The following is a 21,777-nucleotide window of genomic DNA, read 5'->3' on the forward strand; positions in this document are numbered from 1 at the left end:
AAGAAAGTTACACCAAACAAATATGTGGCTTACTTAACACGAATGGTCTTGTAATCATTACATAGGTGCAGACATTAGACGTTTTCCCTGAGTCCTAGATGGCCTTCTGTGTGACCCACCTCAATCCTAACCTTTGATCTCTATATGTGCCCACAATTTTGACTTTTATAGTAATTTTTTTGCATATAAAAATTTTATTATCCAAATGTGTATCCCTAGACATTATGATTTATCTTGTCCATTTATTTTCAACTTTGATATGTCTTTTAAATTTCTCTTAATCCATATGTTCTCCTCACATACCTTCCTTTTCTTAAAATTTGTCTGTTGAAGAACATTGAATCATTTGACCTATAGTTTCTCTCAGTCTTGACTTAGTTGTTTTTATAATCATGATGCAACTCAGTGTTTTCCTCCACTCTTGGCACTTCCTACAAATTGGTACCTGGACTCAGAGATGGAATCAATAGGTTTTGATGCCTTTGGCCTAGACTGTGTAGGAGGCATGTAATATCTTGTTAGAGTTTGGTAAGATCTAAGCAGTTTTTGATGCTTACTGCCTATATCTAGCACTTCATTGCTAGATATAGCAATGATAATATTTTAATTCTGAAATCTTTTTCATTAATTAATTGGAATATATTTGTTTGGTGTCCTTGTAGTACAATTCAAATAAAAAGAGCAAGATAAACACATACTTCTTTAACTTTATTTACTAGTTTTTGAGTTAACTAGTTTAAAAAAACATCATTATGAAAACAGATTTAAACCTATTTTGTAGGCTTAAATCGAAGCTCAAGGTGTCCCTCTTTGGCCACTGGGACCTATATTGGATCATAGTCTTTTTGACTTGACCCTCATAATCTTTTATGGTTTTCTTGCTTCCTGGTCTGACAAGTTATTCTAGGTTCAGTTTCACATTTGCTACTCCAGGCCTTTAATCAGCCATCTTTTTAAGATGTAGTGATTTGTTTTAATGGCATTTAGGGACCACAGTCAGGGTGCCAGGCATGGTCATTGCTACTAGTGGTCATTGTTTCTAGGCCTTCTTAGTTTGCAGGGCTAGGAAGTAAAATATGTGCATGAACAAGTTTTTAAAAATGTTTTGTATTATATATGTTTATTGCTTATAACATGTGCTGTATTAACTATGTTATATTAATGATATGTAATGTCAATATTTGTATTTCAGTGTAATGCTAACCCCAACCCCCCAAAAATATATAATATAAATTTAATCTATAATAAACATACTATATTAATAAAAGATTTTTCTAATATGTACTAAATAACTTAATGTAAAAATATAATTAAATATAGTCTATATTTTATGTGAGGTAAAAATAACCTCTGTGTTCATAGTGATACTTTCAATAAAAATTTGAGATGGAAAAAATTTTACTTAACCTCCTTTTTTGTTACTTCTGTATCTTCATTCTTCCATATTTAGAATATTGACTTGTAACTACTTGCCTAATCTGTACTACACACACAGCATTCTCACAATAACAGTATAAATACCAATAGATTACTGAAAATATTAAAGTTTTACACATCATCTCCTTTCCTCCTCACTTAAAGATAGTTGTACTATATCTATGGTGTCTGAAAATATAGCTATTATATACTGTGTTTTCTCCTTAGCTTTTATTTATTTTTAGTTCTACAAGTACGTATATGCCCTTTCTGTTGTTCTCTTTAGTCATTTTGGTTTCCTGAAGCTCAATCTGTAGTATAGGACTGGACAACCTTTTCCTGTAAAAGGCCATACAGCAAGTATTTTTGGCTTTGTAGGCCACACTATCTCTTGTGAAGTACTCGGTCTTAGCCTGCTAGTAAGAAAGCAGTCATACAGCATGTAAACTAATGAGCATGACTATCCTTTAATAAAACTATTTTTCAGTTTTATATAATTTTTACATATCATGATATAGTATTCTTAAAAGTTTTTTCCCAACAATTAAAACTGTAAAAGTCATTCTTAGATTGTAGACTGCACAGAAACAGGTAGCAGGCAGATTTGTCCTGCAGAATGTAGTTTGCAAACTTGTTCTATTATATTCCTCTGTAAGAGATCATGACTGTGCTTGTTATATTTTCTCTGACTTTTATACTTGGAAGTCAGTCTTATTGGATTAAAAATCTTTCGTTTTGCCCTGGCTGGTGTGGCTCAGTGGATTGAGCACGGGTCTGTGAACCAAAGGGTTGCCAGTTGATTCCTAGTCAGGGCACATGCCTAAGTTGCAGGCCAGGTCCCCAGAAGGGGGCATGCAAGATGCAACCACACATTGAAGTTTCTCTCCCTTGCTCCCTCCCTTCCTGTCTCTAAAAATAAATAATAGTAAAAAAATTTTACAAAAATGTTTGGTTCATATTTTCTTTTCTTGAATGCCTTAGTCAATGGAGTATATTGCTCAGTTTTCTTTTGGCATGAATTATTGCTGTCAAGGTCTGGTGATAATTTAAATTTATCTTTTGTGTAAGTCACATAATCCATCCCTCCTTTTTCTTAAATAATATTGCTGCAGTGTATCATGGTGTTGGTCATTCTGGGTTGAATTTCTCAGGTATATTGTAGTATATTTTTTAGATACGTATTTTCAATTTTAAGAAAATTTTCTTGAGTTATTTTTTAATTTCTTTTTTTTTGCCTTAGTTTTTTTCAAAGACTCATCCATATGAAGGATGGCCTTTTATCTTTAGTATTTTTCATTTTCTCTAGCATCTGTTAAAAATTTCTTCAAATTTTTTTCATATCTAAATTTTAAAAATGTTTTCTCATATCATGTCCTATTTCTTGTTAAGGCATTGTTTTCTTCATTGTTTCTTATATTCCCTCTAGTTTAGTCTTCATTTCTGAAATGACTTTCTTTTTTGTTTCTAATTCTGTCCTGAAGTCTGCTACTTCACTTCTAAACATTTCTAATTCTGATTTATGTTATTTCATGTTTTATATAATTTTTAGATGTCTTTTAGCTTGTTTTGAAATGGATAAAAGTCTTGATTGGTTGTGTTGGCATGTCTTTTTCTTGTGCTTTTTTTCACTCCATGGATGTTATTTTAGTCCTTAATAAAAACATTATTTGGCATTTTACCTTGATACTTTTATTTTGCTTAGTTTCATGTGTGAAATTAGTTTTCCTCTATGTTGCTTTTAAAAGAGGTATATATGTTTTAAAATCAGTCTTATTATCCAAGAAGTTTAATAGAGATAGAGATAGCAGGAAAAGATTTATTCTGAGGTCTTGAAAAGATGAATTAACTTTGTATCTATATTTTAAATATAGATACAAATATATTTGTATACAAATATAAGCATCTGCAACTTTTAATTGCCTCCTATAATTGTTGCCTGTAAAAATCCATGTTTCAGCGTAGAATTATAACTTCTAGACCTCTCTGTCTGCCTCCTGACAGGCACTTGACTGTCTCATAGACATTTCAACTCAGCATATGCAAAGTTGACGTCGCCATCTCATTTCCCAAACATCTATCTCCTCATATATTTCTTTCCTTTTTTTGCAAAGGATGAGGAAATAGAATTTTATTTTTTTATTATATATTTTATTGATTATGCTATTACAATTGTCCCATTTTTTTCTTCCCCTTTATTCTTCTCCGCCCTGCACGCCCCCTGCCACCAACATTCCCCCCGCTTAGTTCATGTCCGTGGGTCGTACATATAAGTTCTTTGGCTTTTCTATTTCCTATATTGTTCTTAACGTCCCCCTGTCTATTTTTTACCTACTATTTATGCTTCTTATTCCCTTTACCTTTCCCCCATTTTCCCTCCTGCCCCTCCCTGCTGATTGCTCTCCATGTGATCTCCATTTCTGAGATTCTGTTCCTGCTCTAGTTGTTTCCTTAGGTTTTTTTTTTTTTTTTTTTTTTTGGTTCAGTTGTTGATAGTTGTAAGTTTATTGTCATTTTACTGTTCATAGTTTTTTGATCTTTTTTTCCTTACATAAGTCCTTTTAACATTTCATATAATAAGGGCTTGGTGATGATGAACTCCTTTAACTTGACCTTATCTGGGAAGCACTTTATCTGTCCTTCCAGTCTAAATGATAGCTTTGCTGGATAGTGTAATCTTGGATGTAGGTCCTTGTCTTTCATGACTTTGAGTACTTCTTTCTAGCCCCTTCTTGCTTGCAAGATTTCTTTTGAAAAATCGGCTGATAATCTTACAGAACTCCTTTGTAGGTAGGTAACTGTCTCCTTTTCTCTTGGTGCTTTTAAGATTCTCTCCTTATTTGTAATCTTGGGTAATTTAATTATGATGAGCCTTGGTGTGTGTTTCCTTCGGTCCAGCTTCTTTGGGACTCTCTGAGCTTCCTGGATCCCCTGGAAGTCTATTTCCTTCACCAGATTGGGGATGTTCTCCTTCATTATTTTTTCAAATAAGTTTTCAATTTCTTGCTCTTCCTCTTCTCCCTCCGGCACCTCTATGGATTGGGATGTTGGAACGTTTAAAGTTGTCCCAGAGGTTTCTAAGCCTCTCCTCACTTTTTTGAATTCTTGTTTCTTCATTCTATTCTGGTTGAGTGTTTATTTTTCTTTCTGCTCCAAATCATTGATTTTAGTCCTGGTTTCCTTCCTTTTACTGTTGGTTATCTATGTTTTTCTTTATTTCACTTCACTTTTTCCTCTGTTTTGTAAACATAATCATTTCTGTGAGCATCATGGTTGCCAGTGTTTTGAACTGTGCATCTGATAGGTTGGCTACCTCTTCATGGCTTAGTTCTATTTTTGGAGCTTTGATCTGTTCTTTCATTTGGGCCATATTTCTTTGTCTCAGTATGCCTGTTATGTTGGAAGGGGCAGAGCCTTAGGTATTTGTCTGGGCGGGGCAACCCAGGTTGCTGCGTTGTGATGCTCTCTGTGGGGGAGGAGTCCGAGAGGGAACAATGCCACTTGCTCAGCTCTCAGCCAGCTGTCAGTCACTTCCCCCACTATCCACAAGCATATTGGGCCCTTCTGATGCTGATTCCCAGGTGCGTGGGTTTGTGTGTGTTCTAGGACCCTGTGCGTCTCTCCGGCAGAACTCTCCTGTGAGGCTGGGAGTTCTCCCGCTGCCATATCCCCCATAGGTTTTTACAGCCAGGTGTTTTGAGGGTTTCTTTTCCCTCACTGGACCCTTGGGTTGCATGTTCTGTCTCATTCCCCAGCTGTTCTTCCTGATTTATCTGCATGCAAATGTGGGACCACACAGTCTGCCAGCTACCCCCTCGCCTGCCTGGTCCTCCAGCTACCACCTTGCCTAACGTCCTTTCTGCCCTGGCTGCCTGTCTCTGGCCCTCCTACCAGTCTGGATGAATGTTTCCTTTTTAACTCCGTGGTTGTTGGACTTCCGTACAGTTAGATTTTCTGGCAGTTCTGGTAATTTTTTGTTTTTATATTTGTTGTTGTTCTTTTGGTTGTGGGAAGAGGCAAAGTATATCTACCCTATGCCTCCATCTTGGGTGGAAGTCCTCTTCATATATTTCTTTTGTTGATTCCCTGTTGTATATCCACCTCCTTCTAAAGGTGGGTTCAGTCCTCATGAGCCATAATGGCTGAGAGGGCAATCTGAGCAACACATTGCAGTAGCTTTTCTGGATAATATCTCATCAGGAGAATGAAGCTCCTTTTCCAAGCCAAGAGTCTTTCAGGCAGCAATGCCAATAGATGCAATATGATACATAAAATACACTATTTATTCTTTATACTGACTGAAGGTCATGGGAGAATCAACATTTAAGCACCTTACTCTCATGATGCCCAGCATACAATCGGGTCTTCCTGCTTCATATATAACCTCAGTTTTTTACCTAATGACCTCACCTTTAACCTCAGCAAACCCCTTTTACTTCTCTAAACCGTGCCTACAGTATATTTTTTTCATCCCTAATTAATATTTTCCTCATTAGCATTTTATTATAACAAACACAGAGAGATGGATCCATTGCTAGGGACTAACTAATTTATGCAGAGCAGTTTTTATTGAAACCATAACTCCACTTGGTAAATGACCACTGCATTGACTTGTATCTTTTACTCACAAGGATATAGACATTTTATACTTTATTTGTGTATTTCTCTGAGGTATTGGTGATCTGTTCATAATTTCTTGAATTAGCTGGTATTTTGTGGTTTTCATCTATGTTATCCCCTACATTTAGCTCAGAGTCTGGCACAGAGTTTATATTCAATAAAAAATGAATATTTGTGTTGAACTAGGCACTGTGCTGCAGAGAATTGAGAATACAAAGATTTACAAGGCATTTTAAAAAGGTAAACTTACTGTTTAGATTCAGTGGCAGGATACTGAATATAAATATAACACCAATGAAGTTGCTTTTCCAAAGAAATCTTTCAGTATCAAGCAATAATTCTTATTACTTTTTATTTTTTAAAGATTTAATTTATTTATTTTTAGAGAGAGGGGAAGAAAGGGTGAAAGAGGGAAAGAAACATCAATGTGTGAGAGAAACATCTTATCTATTGGTTGCCTCACACATGCCCCCAACTGGGGACCTGATTGGGAATCGAACTGGCAACGTTTTGGTCTGTGGGATGATGCCCAATCCACTGAGCTACACCAGTTAGGGCTACTTTTATTTTCCTTTGACCCAAACTTTGTTTCATATATCTTTGTGCACATTTACTATATGCAATACAGTATTATATATTTTAATGTATTGGCTCGAATGTTTACTTTCAAATTGTTTTGGCATGGAAATAATTAGGTTATGTATGGTTGTTTTTTTTTTTTTAATAAAATTGTGACTCCATATCAAGGACCATAATGCTTTTGTTTTAAATTTCTATTTTTATTTCTCCACAGGCAGCAGAAGATGTCATTTTCATTGGACCTGACACACATGCTATTCAAGCCATGGGTGACAAGATTGAAAGCAAATTATTAGCTAAGAAAGCAAAGGTTAACACAATTCCTGGATTTGATGGAGTTGTCAAGGTGAGAAACCATTTTACTCTAATCTTTATAGTACATGCCCTCAGGTCAAATGTTTTGTCAAAAGTGTAAGATAAAATGCAATTATTGCTTTTTAAATTATGCATGAGCATATTAACCAATAACCAAAATATTGATTTAAAAAAAATCAATGTTGTTTACACTTGGATTATTTTCAATGCCATTAGTTAAAAAGAGCAAGATGCCAATTAAGCATTGTATTTTTTTCTTTATTTCATTGTTTACATTATTACAGACATCCCAATCCACCTCTACCTTTGCCTACCTATTCTCTCTGCCCTCCTTAAGCATTGTATTTAATGATTGATACTGGCTCATACTTTCACAGGAAAAAATTTGGTGATTTAAAAATGTGCTGTTAGGTCTCTGTATTTTATTTAATAACAGCATATATTTAATGTTTTAAACCCTATGATGTTCTCTATATCTTTGTATTGAGCTTCCATCCATATGCATAAAATGTACATTATAAACATGTTTCTAGTGGAAAGTGGTGTAGCAATGAATGACTATAGTTCCCAAACATACCTCCTTAACCAGCAAGCAGCTTCTGCAGCTAAAGACTTCTAAGGCAGAATGCAGAAATTGGAGTATATGTCTGTCTCCCTGTCCCCATTCCTACATCCCCATCCCCTGAGAAAAATTTTCTTGTTATAAGAGAGTCCCTGTGTAGACTTTAACCTTGTGATTGGAGTTAGTCTGCAAGAACTATCCCTCTCAGTGTTTCTTATTTTTACTTTTGGGGCTGCTAAGTTCTTTGTGCAGGATCATTTCATGCATTATAGGATAGTTAGTAAGCTTGGCCCCTGGTCAGTAAAATTTTTAGCTTTTTTCGTAACTACTGTGCTGTACATTGAAACTAATCCAAAATAATGTTGAATGTAAGGTCTAAATGAAAAAATTTTTTTAAAAAGAAGAAAAAATTCATCTTCTTGCTCATATTTACCTGTATTTACCTTAATCTGTATTCATCCATTTTTTTCCCCTTCTCTTTTTGTATGAGGAAGAGGTATTCCCCATTCTTTTTAAAACCTGTTCTTCCTCTTATGCTCTAGGTGTACCCTTTTTAGCCTTGAGGGGCTACAGTCTTCATTGATTATCTTTTCTTTACTCTGTATCTTAAAACTCTCCTTGTCTTTTAGCCCCTTTCCTTTACCACTGCTATAAAAAATGCTCACTCAACAAGTGTATTGATACCTGTGCTAAGAGTGGGAAGGATGTGGTGATAAACAAGATACCCATGACCCCCTCACATGATGGTGTTTCAAGGTTAGTGGAAAGAAATACGTGTTCCTTCTCTTCAGAGAATATAAGTCCTTGTCATTCTTCAGCTGTCATCTGACTTCTCTCTTCCCTTTCACATCCACATGTCTTAGGAGAATTCTCCTCACTCTCGTTTCTACACTTTTAAACTTTTAAAAGTATTTTTATTTTTAAAATATAGTTGACACACAATATTATTAGTTTCTGATATACAACATGATTAAACATTTATATAATTTATGAATTGATTACCCCTGTATGTCTAGTACCCATCTGACTCCATACATAGCTATTACAGTATTACTGACTGTATTCCTTTTGCTGTACATTACATTCCCGTGACTATTTATATACCTGCCAATTTGTACTTATTACCCCCTTTACCTTTTTCATCCATCCCCCATACTTACTCTTTACTGAAGTCTGGCTTCTTTCTTCATTCCCACTGATGTTTCTCCTGCGAAGGATAACAGCAACTTCTCCTTCTCACTAAATCCAGTATATAATTTTTAATTCTCTTACCTCAATCTCTTTGAAGCATTTAAGTCTCTTGGTTACTCTTTCTTGAAATTCAACTTCTGGCACTTTGCTCAGTTCTAGTTTTGTTTTTGTATTTTTTGGCTTGTTTTGAATGTTCCCTCTTAATTTCATGCTGATTCTTCTTTCTTTGTTCCTTAAGAGTTGGTTTTATTCTGGGTTCTGATGGGACATTTTCCTTAATTGTACAAACACCCTGGGCAATCTTAAATATTTTTATCATTTCTAATCTCAAGGTATAAATCTGTTCTATATATCTCTTCCGAACTTCAGAACTGCATATCTAATTGCTTTTCAAATAGCTCTACTCGATGCTTTTTGAGGCAACTTGAAAGTAGCAAGTCAAAAGCTGACCTCACCATTTTCTCTCTAAACAAGGATTGGCAAACTATGGTGTGATGCACATCTCTGTATATAAATAAAGCTCTACAGGGTCACAGCTATGCTTATTCCTTTACATATGTCTGAGTGCTTTTCTACTATAATGGCTCAGGTGAGTAATTTTGACACAGACCATAATGCCCACAAAGTCTGAAATATTTACTACCTGGCCCATTCAGAAGAAGTTTGCTGACTCTTGCTGCAATCTTCTCATCCTTTATTTTTTTCTTGCTTATGAAAGTATTGGCATTTTCCCCATTGTTTCTCAAGCTGGGAACTTGCAGTCATTCTTCATAAATACTACTACAGAGAATTTACTTAATATCTTTCTGATCCATTTCCTTCTTTCTTTCCTCATGCTAACACCAAGTTCCAGTTACCACCATCTACTTTGGACATCAGCCTTCTAACTGGTCTCCTTGGAGCCAGTCTTGGTTCTGTCCAATACATTTTGGACACTGCAGCTTGAGTGGTCTTTCAAAAATCCAGATTTTATCATATGCCTGTGTTTAAATGTTCTTGAATGGCTACTCATGTATATTTTTAAAATAGATGGACTTTGTTTCTCTCTTTAAACTGATATTGTGCCAGTTTACCCTTTGCACTGTAGGTACCAACCATATGTGACATCTTTCATATTCTTGAACCTTCTGTACTTAATTTTGTCATATGTGTGTTGATTCTGCCTCTGTCTTAATTCCTGATTGTCTTCTACTTGTTGTTTAGGTCTTGGCTTAACATGCATTTGTCACAGAGGCATTCCTTTACTCTCTAGGTGATAGATTAGGCCCTCTGTTCTATCTTCCCTTAGTGCCCTGTACTTCACCCATCACATTTTAAACTGCTCATTCATTCATTTAGTCATTCATCTACTCAGTAAATATTTAAAAACTGCATACCATTTGTCCAACATTATTTGAGGTGCTGTGGATATACTAATGAACAAAACAGATAAAAAATTCCTGTACTCATGAAGCTAACTCTATAGGGGAAGGAGACAATGATCAAAAAATAAAGTTATAATACATGCTATGGTGAAACATAAGATGAGGAATGGGGAAAGGGAATGCTGGAGGGTACTACCTTAACAAGTGACAGGGCAAGTCATGTGGTTATCATGGAAAAAGCAAAGTGTATTAGGCAGAAAAAACAAGTGCAAAGATGTTGCGGTTGAAGTACACTTGATGTTGAAAAAATAATGAGGAATCATGTGACTGGAGTGATCAAGGGAGAAGTCAGAGATGAAATAATAGAGGTAAGAGCATCACGATGGTGGAGGAATGAGTAGAAGTCACACTGACTTCCTCCCAGAACCAACCTGAAATTACAAATAAATTGTGGAGAAATCACTTGGAACAAACAACTGAACAATAGCGAGAGAGGAGCCTTGTAACTTCTGAGACAGAAGGATCAGCTTTAGCGCAATCTAACTGGTAAGGAGTGCGGTAGAGACTTGAGATGGCAGGTGGGGTGCCCACAGGCAGCAGCAACAAAAGGACACTGAAATGGCCAGTTGGATCCCCCTGAGAAGAGAGGGGTCTAAACAAAAAGCGGGGATCTCTAGCTCAGAGCACCAGTGCCCAAAAAGTACACAGAAAACAGCCAGCTCTGAAAAGCAGCAGGGTTGCTCTCTGCCAGAAAAGGTGTGTAGAGATGAAAAGAACTGTTTAAAGGGTCAACGCATAAATTTTTACTTGCAGCCACTTACCCTGGTATCCAAGGGGGCAGAGTGGGCTAAAGACGCCTGAGGAGACACGGGGAAGGAGGCTTTGGGGAGAGAACTGAGAGAGTAGCGGGCGGGATCTCGGTGCTGACTCAAATGGCAGCAGCCATTTTGGTCAGGAAGAGACTACTCCCCCTGAGTGGCACCTGCATCAAAGGACCCAATAGCCCAACCCCAGGTGGGATTCGACCACACCCTAAGCTGTCTAAGGCACCCGCTAAGTGCAGAATGAGTAGATTAACAGCTGAAGGAGAAAACCACAAATAGCAGATTACTGGAAGTCTGGAAAAGACTGCCTAAGGTCAGACAGGGACGACATCTGACATCATCAGAGGCAGATCCAGAAAGTAAAAACAGTGGTCTCCAAAAATAGAAGTTCATACCACAAGGTCAGGAAATCAAGACAGATCAACTTAAGAAGCAGAAGCAAAAGAGAAGAGTCTCACAAATAATGGGAAGACAAAGAAATACACTCCACTCGAAGGGAAAGGAGGAATCCCCAGAAAGAGAACTAAATGAAGTAGAGGCAAGTAAACTATTAGATATTGAGTTCCAAACAACAGTTCTAAAGAAGCTCAATGAGCTCAGTGAGCTCAGAGAGAATTACGAGACTACAGGGAAACTATGAGGAACTTACTGCAAACTGTATCAGCATGAAAAAGGACATAGAAACTATCAATAAGAGACAAGAGGAAATGAAGAATACAATTTCTCAATTGAAGAACACAGTAGGAGGAATCCAAAGCAGGCTCGATGAAGCTGAGGACCGAATCAGCAAGCTGGAGGACAAGGCAGAAAAAAGCTCCCAGAAAGAGCAAGAAAATGAAAAAAGACTCAAAAAGAATGAAGAGGCATTGAGAGGAATGCAGGACAACCTGAAACGTAATAATATCCATATAATAGGGATACCAGAAGGAGAAGAGGATGAGGAAGGGAGAGAGAACCTGTTTGAAAAAGTCATGATGGAAAACTTCCCTCATTGGAGGAGAGAAAAAGTCACACAAGTCCAGGAAGCACAGAGGGTCCCATTCAAGAGGAACCCAATGAGGTCCACTCCAAGACACATCATCATTAAAATGGCAAATATCAAAGACAAACAGAGAATCCTAAGGGAAGCAAGGGAGAAAGAGGTAGTAACATATAAGGGAGCTTCAATATGGCTAGCAGCTGACTTCTCAACAGAAACACTGCAAGCCAGAAGGGAATTGCAAGAAATTTTCCAAGTATTGAAAAGCAAAGGCCTGCAACCAAGACTGCTCTGCCCAGCAAGGCTCTCAATTAAAACGGAAGGTGAGATGAGAAGTTTCCCAGACAAAAGACGGCTAAAAGAATGCACCTCCACCAAACCAGCACTGCATAATATGCTAAAGGGACTGCTTTAAGATGCAGAAAAAGTTTCTATGAATACCCAGTTCCTTTCATAGTTGCCAGTACTTGATATTACCAATATTTTTAATACTCATTAATCTGATTGTGACAATGATGTTATTTTAATTGTTCCTCTACTATTTGTTGAAACTAAACCTGTTTTAGTATATTTCTTGCCTATTTCTATAGTTTGAAAAAAAAAACCTTTAAATGACTTTTTGGTAGTCTTTATCCATTTATTGATTAAAGGTTTGTAGAACTTTTGTCCCTAAAACAAACAAACAAGCAAACAAAAACAACCTATTAGCCATGTTTTAGATGTGCTGCAAATACTTTTCAATTCATTGTGTTTTAACTTTTTTTAATATGTATATTACTATATAGTTAAATGTTTAATATAGTCATATTGTCAATATTTTCTTTTTAGCTTCTGGGTTTGAATATTTTACTTCAGGTCATGAAAAACATTAGTTCTATTTTCTTCTAAAACTCCCTGCTTATATTCTACATATTGATTTTTAACTTACCTGAATAGTTCTTGTATAATATGTGAAATAGGGCTCTATATTTGTTTAGTTTCAAGTAATAATGTTCCATGCACCTTATTTGTTGAATAAGCCTTATTTTACCCATTGATTTGAAATATCAACTTAATCATATATTACATTGTTAGACAGATATATACGTTTGTCTCTAGAATGTTCATTATATTTCATTGATCTCCTTGATTATTTCTGTGCTGGTGTCATGTTGTTTTCATTGCTGAGACTTTATAATGGTTTTAAATTTTTAAAATATTTTATAATTAACTTTGACATTTAAAAAAATTAATAAAATCAATCTGCATTTAAGAAAGAAAGAGAGAGAGATGGAACTCCTACCTTTTGCAACAACATGGATGGAACTGGAGAATATTAAGCTCCATGAAATAAGCCAGTTGATGAAAGACAAATACCATATAATCTCACCTATTAGTGGACTCTATTCAAAAAAATCAACTAACGAACAAAATAAACTGGATGGAGGCACGGAGACATGGAGCAGACTGAAAGTGACCAGAGGGGATGTGGAAAGAGGACAATGGTGGACAGGAGGGGAAGGGACTAGAGAAAGAACATGTATGAATGACCCATGGACATGGACAATAGAGTGGGAATTGACTGTGGGGTTGGGGTTTGAGGGTATGGTGGGTGGTGGAGGGCGAAGGGGTAAAAACTGAGAGAACTGTAATAGAATAAACATGATTTATAAATTAAAAAGATAATAATTAAAAAAAGAAAAAAATAATAGAGGTAAGATGTGTAGTAGGGAGCTCAGATTTTATGGGGCCTTTGGCTTTTTTAAGATGGATTAAATGTCTGCTTCCTGCACTGGATTGTAAACTGGTTGCTGGCAGGAATTATTACTGTACTACTTGCACATGGTGCCTGGTGCATAATCAGTGCTCACTAAATACTTGTTGGATGAATACTTTTCCAGGAAGTAAATTTTACACATATAACCATTATATGTACATTATTTGTCGTTTAGTACACATTTGTTAGACACTTAAATAAAGGGAATGCAAAACTAAAAACTAAGAAAAAGTAAAACAGATAATAGAAATAGGTCCATATATGCTCTAGATACTGGAGTTGACTGGTAAAGAATGTAAAATAACTGTGGTTAATATATTAAAGAAATTTTAGGAAAATGAGAAAATAGATAAGCATATGAAGAATTTCACTAGAGAATTTGAATATATAAAGAAATTAAAAAGAAATTCTTTAACTACAAATATATGAAAATAAGGAATTTATATAAGGTTAAAAGTAAACAAAGCAGAATATGGGATCTATTTTGTATCATGTATCAGTATTTTATTTCTTTTTATGGTTGAATAATATTTCCTAGTATCACTATACCACCTTTTTAAAAAATCCATTTATTAGTTGATAGACATATGAGTTTCTGGTTTTAGTGGTTTTGACTAGTGCTGCTATGTACATTTGTGTGCAAGTATTTGTGTGAATCTCTGTTTTAAGTTCTCTTGGTTATGTACAGGCATACTTAAGAGATATTGTGAGTTATGTTCCAATCCACTGAAATAAAGTGACTATCACAATAAAGTGAGTCATAATCTTTTTGCTGGTGGAGGGTCTTGCCTTTAGTTTGTAAAAAACACAGCATATGTGAAGCACAGTAAAGCAGAGCACAATAAAATTAGGTATACCTGTATACAGGAGTGGAATTGTTGGGTCAAATGATAATTCTATGTTTAACTCATTTTAAGTAGTAAGTATTTCCTTTTTAAAAATTTATTTATTGATTTTTAGAGAGAGAGGGGAAAGGGGGGATAGAGAGAGAGAGAACGAGTGAACATCAATCTGTTGCTCCACTCATCTACATGTGCATTGGTTGATTCTTGTACATGCCCTGAATGGAGAGTGAACCCACAACCTTGGCATATTGGGATGATGCTCTAACCAAATGAGCTACTCAGCCAGGGCTCTATGTTTAATTTTTTGAGGAACTGCCAGACATCCAACCCTTTGTTTAATCCCCCTTCTTCAGTTTGGGTAGAACCTGTGATACATATGGCATGTCGCAAAGGGTGATGACATATAACTCCCTTAATTAGGTTACATTATGTGAAAAGGTGATGGGATATAACTGCATTCAATTACATTATAGGGCATCACTCCTGTGATTGTTTCATCATATAAGACTCCATCTTAGGACACGAGGAAACAGATTTTAACGGCTGGATTGATGAAGTAAGCAGCCATATTGAGGAAGCCCGCATGGCAGCGAGTTGCAGGCAACTTCTAAAGATCTAAGTGTCCAAAAGATCAAAGCTTCCAATCTCCATCTAAGAGCCAGCAAAATCCTCAGTGATAGAGCCACAAGGAAATAAATTTTTGTCAACTACCTGAATGAGCTTAAATTAGCCTCAGTTTAGCCTCCAAATGGAAATGCAGCATGGCTTACACAATGATTGCAGCCTTGAAAGACCCTGAGCAGCACATGACAAATCTTTATTAGGCTCTCAATTGTTGGGTTTTAGTCTTCACATTTTCATTATAGAGGGTTGTGCAAGTTTGTGTAGTGGTTTGGATAGTACATTATGAGACATAAGCTAGTCAACCCAATAATTCTGTCATGTAATTGTATTTTTTCTCTAACAAGAAACCTAGTTTTCTTGAAAGCTTCAATTTGGGCTTGATTTAGTTGCAAGAGTGATGATGAGCCTGACTCTAAATAATTTCTGTCTTGATGAAGAATAGCAGAGTCCTCAAGATGAGGTCATTAGTATAGCATTTGATCTGGAATTTCTGTTTGTACTGTAGATTCTTTCTTATGAAGCCAGTGAGTGTAATGCCTCAGAGGAAGATGAAATGTTCCTTGACTAAAGGTCCAAAGGTGACTGTTGTGGGTTGGGACATGAGAAATTTGAAGAGTATTAGAGGTACCCATTATCCAAGCACTTTGTTGACTCATAGGGAGACCTTGTGTAACAATGACAGGATTTAAGGTTAATATACTACCTGTATCAATAGTTAATAATTAGTGCAATTTCTCCTTTTGAGTTGATAAGTAAATTGGGAAATGGTTACTTGATTTGCTGTTGGAATATAGCCTATATATCTTGCCTTTCATTTATTTTCTTGGCTAATTCAGAACAATTATTTATTGTCATTTCTGTTTACAGTGTCTAGGTATCTTTATCAAAAGACTGATACCTAATTTCTGGAGTGGGGGCATCTAATTTTATCTGTAAGGATATCAGTTTGTTCTGGGTCTTACTTGCATTTGTTTCAGACTCTTTCAAAATGTATAGTGTGGATTTGAAGATCTGACACCATGGGTAGTTCCCATCCAGGTTTTGCTTGTTTGTAGTATTTTCTATTTCTGGCTTAAGGCTGCTCACAAAAAGTGAGGAGAGAACTGGGGTCACAATTACTTCATGGTCCACTCCTATATACTGTCTAAAGGTATTAGAGCCCGTCTCTGGAGTCTCCAGTGGACTTACCTTTTATTCTTGTGTGTGGCATTGCTAGCACAATTGGCTTAGAGTGGAACCTATTTTCAGATAAAGGTTTTGGTGGTAGCCTCCCAATGACTTTGTCCATTATTTACAGTTTTTCTAAATCTCTTTGCTTTCCATTATAATCAGAGGTCTCAAGTCACTCTCAGAGCCTTCCTAGTCTCTTTTTTTAATCCTCTATTTTCTACATGAAGTCATTACTGGCAATATGAATCAATTGATGTAAATTTAGTGAACCTAGATTATACATTTCTAGAATATTTTCAACTTTTCTGTAAATTTTATCTTGTGTAGGTTTTGGAAAGTCTTTGATGATGCCTCTCAGTTCAGAATGAATCCAAGTCTGTAATTCAGCCATAGATGCTTGCCCTATTCTAAGGGGACTTAATTTTTTTTTCAAGAGAAAAATAACCAGCCTTTTATTAATATGATTTAACTACACAGGATAAAATATATAACATTAACTTATTAGAGTATAAAATAAAAATAATCAGAATTTTAATTAATATTATTTAAATAGGATTAAATGCATATTATTTACTTATTAGACAAGGATAGTTTTTGGATTAATACAAACAGTTAAAACTTGGAGTTATGGACAATGGCTAAATCTAATATGTGCATCCAAATTTCACTTACATGGACAAGTGGATGGTTATGGTAAAATGTTTTAAATATTTTATCCTGAAATCATAGGCTATTCTTCAAACAGAATTAGCAAAAAAAAGATTTCTCCTTGAAAATTGCACTAATATAAAGAAATATGACATAATATCAGCATACTTATCTTTAATATGCTAAATTGTTCCATATGTTATATGGAACAGTTTATAATTGTATTAATTACATTTTAATTATTTTGTATAGTTCATCTTTTATTGTATTTTTTCCATTACCATTTATTCCCCTTATACCCTCTTCCATGTCACCCACATCCCACCCCACCGCAATCACCACATGGTTGTCTGTGTCCATGAGTTTTCTTTTATACTCCGTCCGTCCACACCATGCCCCTTGCCCCCTTCAGAGCTGTCAGCCTGCTCTATATCTGTGAGTCTGTCTCTATTTTGTTTGTTAGTTCAGTTTGTTCATTAGAATCCACATATGAGGTAAATCATATGGTATTTGTCTTTTTCTGACTGGCTTATTTTACTCATCATATTATTCTCCAGGTTGAGGTGAAGGGTAAAATTTTCATCTTATTTTTTTCTAAGGCCAAGTAGTATTCCATTGTGTAAATAATACTATAGTTGTTTTATCCACTCATCTACTGATGGACACTTGGGCTGCTTTCAGATTTTGGTGATTATAAATAACACTGCAATGACCATAGGGGTACATAGATTCTTTCGAATTAGTGTTTTATGTTTTTTCAAAAAAATTCCCAGAAGTGGAATTAGTGGGTCGTAAGACAGTTCCATTTTTAGTTTTTTGAGGTCATTCCATGCTACTTTCCACAGTGGCTGCACCAATTTGAATTTCATCAACAATGTAAAAGGGTTCCCCTTTTTCCAAATCCTCACCAGCACTTGTTGATTGATTTACTGATGATAGCCATTCTGACAGGTGTGAGGTGATATCTCATGATGGTTTTAATTTGCATTTCTCTGATGATTAGTGATGTTGAACATCCTTTCTTTCATATGTCTGTTAGCCATTTATATGTCCTCTTTGGACAAGTGTCTGTTCAGGTCCTTTGCCCATTTTTTAATTGGATTGTTTGGTTTTTTGATATTGAGTTTTATAAGCACTTCATAAATTTTGGATATTAACCCCTTATCAGATGTATTGGTGAATATGTTCTTCCAGTCAGTGGGTTGTTTTCATTTTCGTGATGGTTTCCTTTGCTGTGCAAAAATTTTTTAGTTTGATGTACTCCTATTTGTTTATTTTTTCATTTGTTTCCCTTGCTCACGGAGATATATCCTATAAAACGATGCTACAGGCAATGTCCAGGATTTTACTGCCTATGTTTTTTTCTAGAATTTTTATGGTTTCAAGCCCAATATTTAAGTATTTAATCCATTTTGAATTTACTCCTGTGTGTGGCATTAGAAAGTGGTCTAGTTTCATTTTTTTAAATGTATCTGTCCAATTTTCCCAATACCATTTATTGAATAAACTATCTTTAGCCCATTTTATGTGCTTGTCTCCTCTGTCAAATATTGAGTATAAAGGCATGGGCTTATTTCTGGGCTCTCTGTTTTGTCCCATTGATCTATGTTTTCATGCCATTACTATGCTATTTGATTACAATGGCCTTATAGTTTAGTTTGATATTAGTGTTATTCCTCCAAATTTATTCTTCTTTTTCAAGATCACTGTGGCTATTCGAGGTCTTTTGTGGTTCCATATTTGTTCTAGTTCTGTGAAATAAGTCATTGTTATCTTGATAGGAATTGCATTGAATCTATAGATTGCTTTAGGTAGTATGGACATTTTAATGATGTCAGTACTTTTTATTCATGAACATGGTATATGCTTCCACTTATTTGTCTCCTTTTTAATTTCTTTTTTCAGTGTCTTATAATTTTCTGAGTACAGGTCTTTTACATTCTTGGTTAAATTTATTCTTAGGTATTTTATGCTTTTTGAAGCAATTGCGAATGGGGTGGTTTTCTTAATCTCCCTTTCTGATAGTTCATTATTGGCATATAAAAATGCAACTGAATTTCTGGATATTAATTTTGTATCCTGCTACTTTACTGAATTCATTGATCAGTACTAGTAGTTTCTTGGTGGAATCTTTAGGGTTCTCTATGTGCAGCATTATGCCATCTGCCAATAATGACATTTTCACTTCTTTCTTTCCAATTTGGATGCCTTTTATTTCTTATTCTTTTCTGATTGTTGTGGCTAGGATGCTTCTATTACTAATCTGAATAAGAGAGGTGAAAGTGGACATCACTGTTTTATTCCCAATCTTAACGGGAACACTTGCCTGTTGAGTGTGACACTGGCATTGCATTTGTCATATATGGCCTTTATTATGTTTAGGTATGTTTTCTTAGTGGATGCTACATTTTAGCAACTGCTTTTTCTGCATCTATTGATATGATCATGGTGTTTTTAATCTTTCATTTTGTTTATGTATTTTATGACATTTGTGAATATTTGTGAATATTGTACCAAACTTGCATCCCCAGAATAAATCCCACCTGATCATGGTGTATGATCTTTTTGATGTATTGATGTATTCAGTTTGTTAATATTTTTTTGAGATAAAATCCTCAACAAAATGCATCTACGTTCATCAGGGATATTGGCCTATAATTTTCTTTCTTTGCAGTGTCTTTATCTGATTTTGGAATTAAGATAATGCTGGCATTGCAAAGTGAACTTGGAAGGCTTCTCTTGTCTCAAATTTTTAGAAATAGTTTGAGAAGGAGAGGTGTTAGTTCTTCTCGGAATATTTGGTACAATTCACCGGTGAAGCCATCCACTTCAGGGATTTTGTTTGTTGGGAGTTTTTTGATTACTGCTTCAATTTCACTAGGTGTTATCTGTCTATTCAGATTCCCTGATTCTTCCTGTTTGAGTTTTGGAAGATTTTCTGCTTCTAGGAATTTATCCAGTTTGTTCAGGTTGTCCAATTTGTTGCATATAGTTGTTTGTAATATTTTCTTAAAATAATTTGTATTTCTTTAGTGTCAGTTGTTACTTCTCCTCTTTCATTTTTGATTTTATTTATTTGGGTCCTCTCTCTTATTTTCTTCATGAGTCTGGTTAATGGTCTGTCTATCTTGTTTATCTTTTCTAAGCACCAGCCCTTGGATTCACTGATCTTTTGTATCATCTTTTTAGATGCTATTTCATTTATTTCTGCTCTGATCTGTATTATTTCCTTCCTTCTACTCACTTTAGGCTTTGTGTATTGTTCTTTTTCAAGCTCCTTTAAATGTGAAGTTAGATTGTTTATTTGAGTTTTTTCCTTGTTTTTTGAGATAGACCTGTAATACTATGAATTTCCCTCTTAGGATTGCTCTTGCAATGTCTCACAGATTTTGGATTGTGTCGTCTTCTCGTTTTCATTTGTTTCAAGGTATCTTTTGATTCTTCCTTGATCTCATTGTTAAACCATTCATTATTTAATAACATGTTATTGACTTTCCATGTCTTTGTGTATTTTTCAGTTTACTTCTTGTGATAATTTCTAGTTTTATAGCTTAATGGTCAGAGAAGATGCTTGATATGATTTCAGTCTTCTTAAATTTATTGAGACTTGTTTTGTGTTCTAACATGTGGCCTATCTTGGAAAACATTCCATGTGCACTTGAAAAGGATGTATATTCTACGGCTTTGGGGTTAAATGCTCTGAGGATACAAATTACATCCATTTGATCTAGTGTGTCAAATAAGGCGGCTCTCTCCTTGTTGATTTTCTATCTGCAAGCTCTATCCATTAAAGTTAATGGGATGTTAAAATCCCCTACTGTGACTCTTATTTCTGTTAGTCTCTCCCTTTATATCCATCAGTTTTCTTTACATATTTAGGTGCTTCTATGTTGGGTGCATAAATATTAACCAGGGTTATATCCTCTTGTTGGATAGTTCTATTATCATTACATAGTGTCTAAGAGAGCTTAATTTTAAAAGGTAGTGTTGCTTTGAATATTTTTGGTCAGCCAGAAGAAGAAAAGGGCATATCAGCTGATGAAAGAGCAGAGCTGACGAAATGGAGGAGCATAGAATAGAAAGGAATAGCGGGATAAAGACTGTCAATTTTGAGCAAGTTTGAATTTTTTCATTTGGTTTTTCCTATACATTTCCTCTTCTCAGTGAACTTCGTCTTTACTGTAAGGTAATAATTCGGGAATCAGAATTATTTCTTGAAGCTTTCTCATTTTAATTTAAAAAAATGCAGAACCCTAGATGTTTGAGATTTACTTTATTTTTTTCTGTAAGTTGTCTCTTGAATCATTCATATCAAAAGCTTACAAAAGATTCTACTATGATTCTAAATGATCCTTGGTGAAATTATACCATTTAGAAATATGAGAACATGAATTTGAGATACAGATTTAATATATTTAAGAAGTGTGACTCACAGAGAACAGAGACTTAGCCTGAGACAAACCCATGAGAGGCTTGTAATGGAATAGGAAATATATTGTTTAGGTTGGGTCCCCAAACTAAAGGTTGGCCATCTCTAATTGCAGGCCTGACAATGTATAGTGCCTTGGTGGTTTAAGATTTGGAGGGGAGATCTGTCCCACACCCAGATTCCCTTGGACAAAACAAGTCAAGAGAGAGAGGAAAGTTCTCAAGATTTTGATATGGGTTCCAAGGTAAATTTTTCCTATTTTGATACCAATCTGATGAAAACTTATGACCTCATGGCTCCTGTAGCTGGCATGAAGATGAACGTATGGGTTCTATACCTGTCTTTTTTCATATGAACTTCAGTGTATGGAGGTAGAACAAAAAATGTTGAGGATATCTGGTTACTAATAAGGAAGGTTTTGATAGTAATCAGTACAGTTTCTTCCAATACTAAACATT

General features: G+C 35.3%; 1 protein-coding gene across 4 annotated transcripts in view; it reads left to right on the forward strand.

Annotated features, from left to right (window-relative positions):
- PCCA (propionyl-CoA carboxylase subunit alpha) overlaps positions 1-21,777 on the forward strand; it is a 409,489-nt gene that overhangs the window by 101,504 nt on the left and 286,208 nt on the right. For all 4 annotated transcript variants that reach the window (XM_054574346.1, XM_054574344.1, XM_054574345.1 and 1 more), the window contains exon 7: positions 6,827-6,958. In XM_054574346.1, the coding sequence (XP_054430321.1) occupies positions 6,827-6,958 (132 nt within the window). The remainder of the gene's footprint in view (positions 1-6,826; positions 6,959-21,777) is intronic.

Source organism: Pteronotus mesoamericanus, unplaced genomic scaffold (genome assembly GCF_021234165.1).
Source record: "Pteronotus mesoamericanus isolate MK-2021 breed Mesoamerican mustached bat unplaced genomic scaffold, CSHL_Meso_final contig_26, whole genome shotgun sequence".
NCBI classification, from domain to species: domain Eukaryota; kingdom Metazoa; phylum Chordata; class Mammalia; order Chiroptera; family Mormoopidae; genus Pteronotus; species Pteronotus mesoamericanus.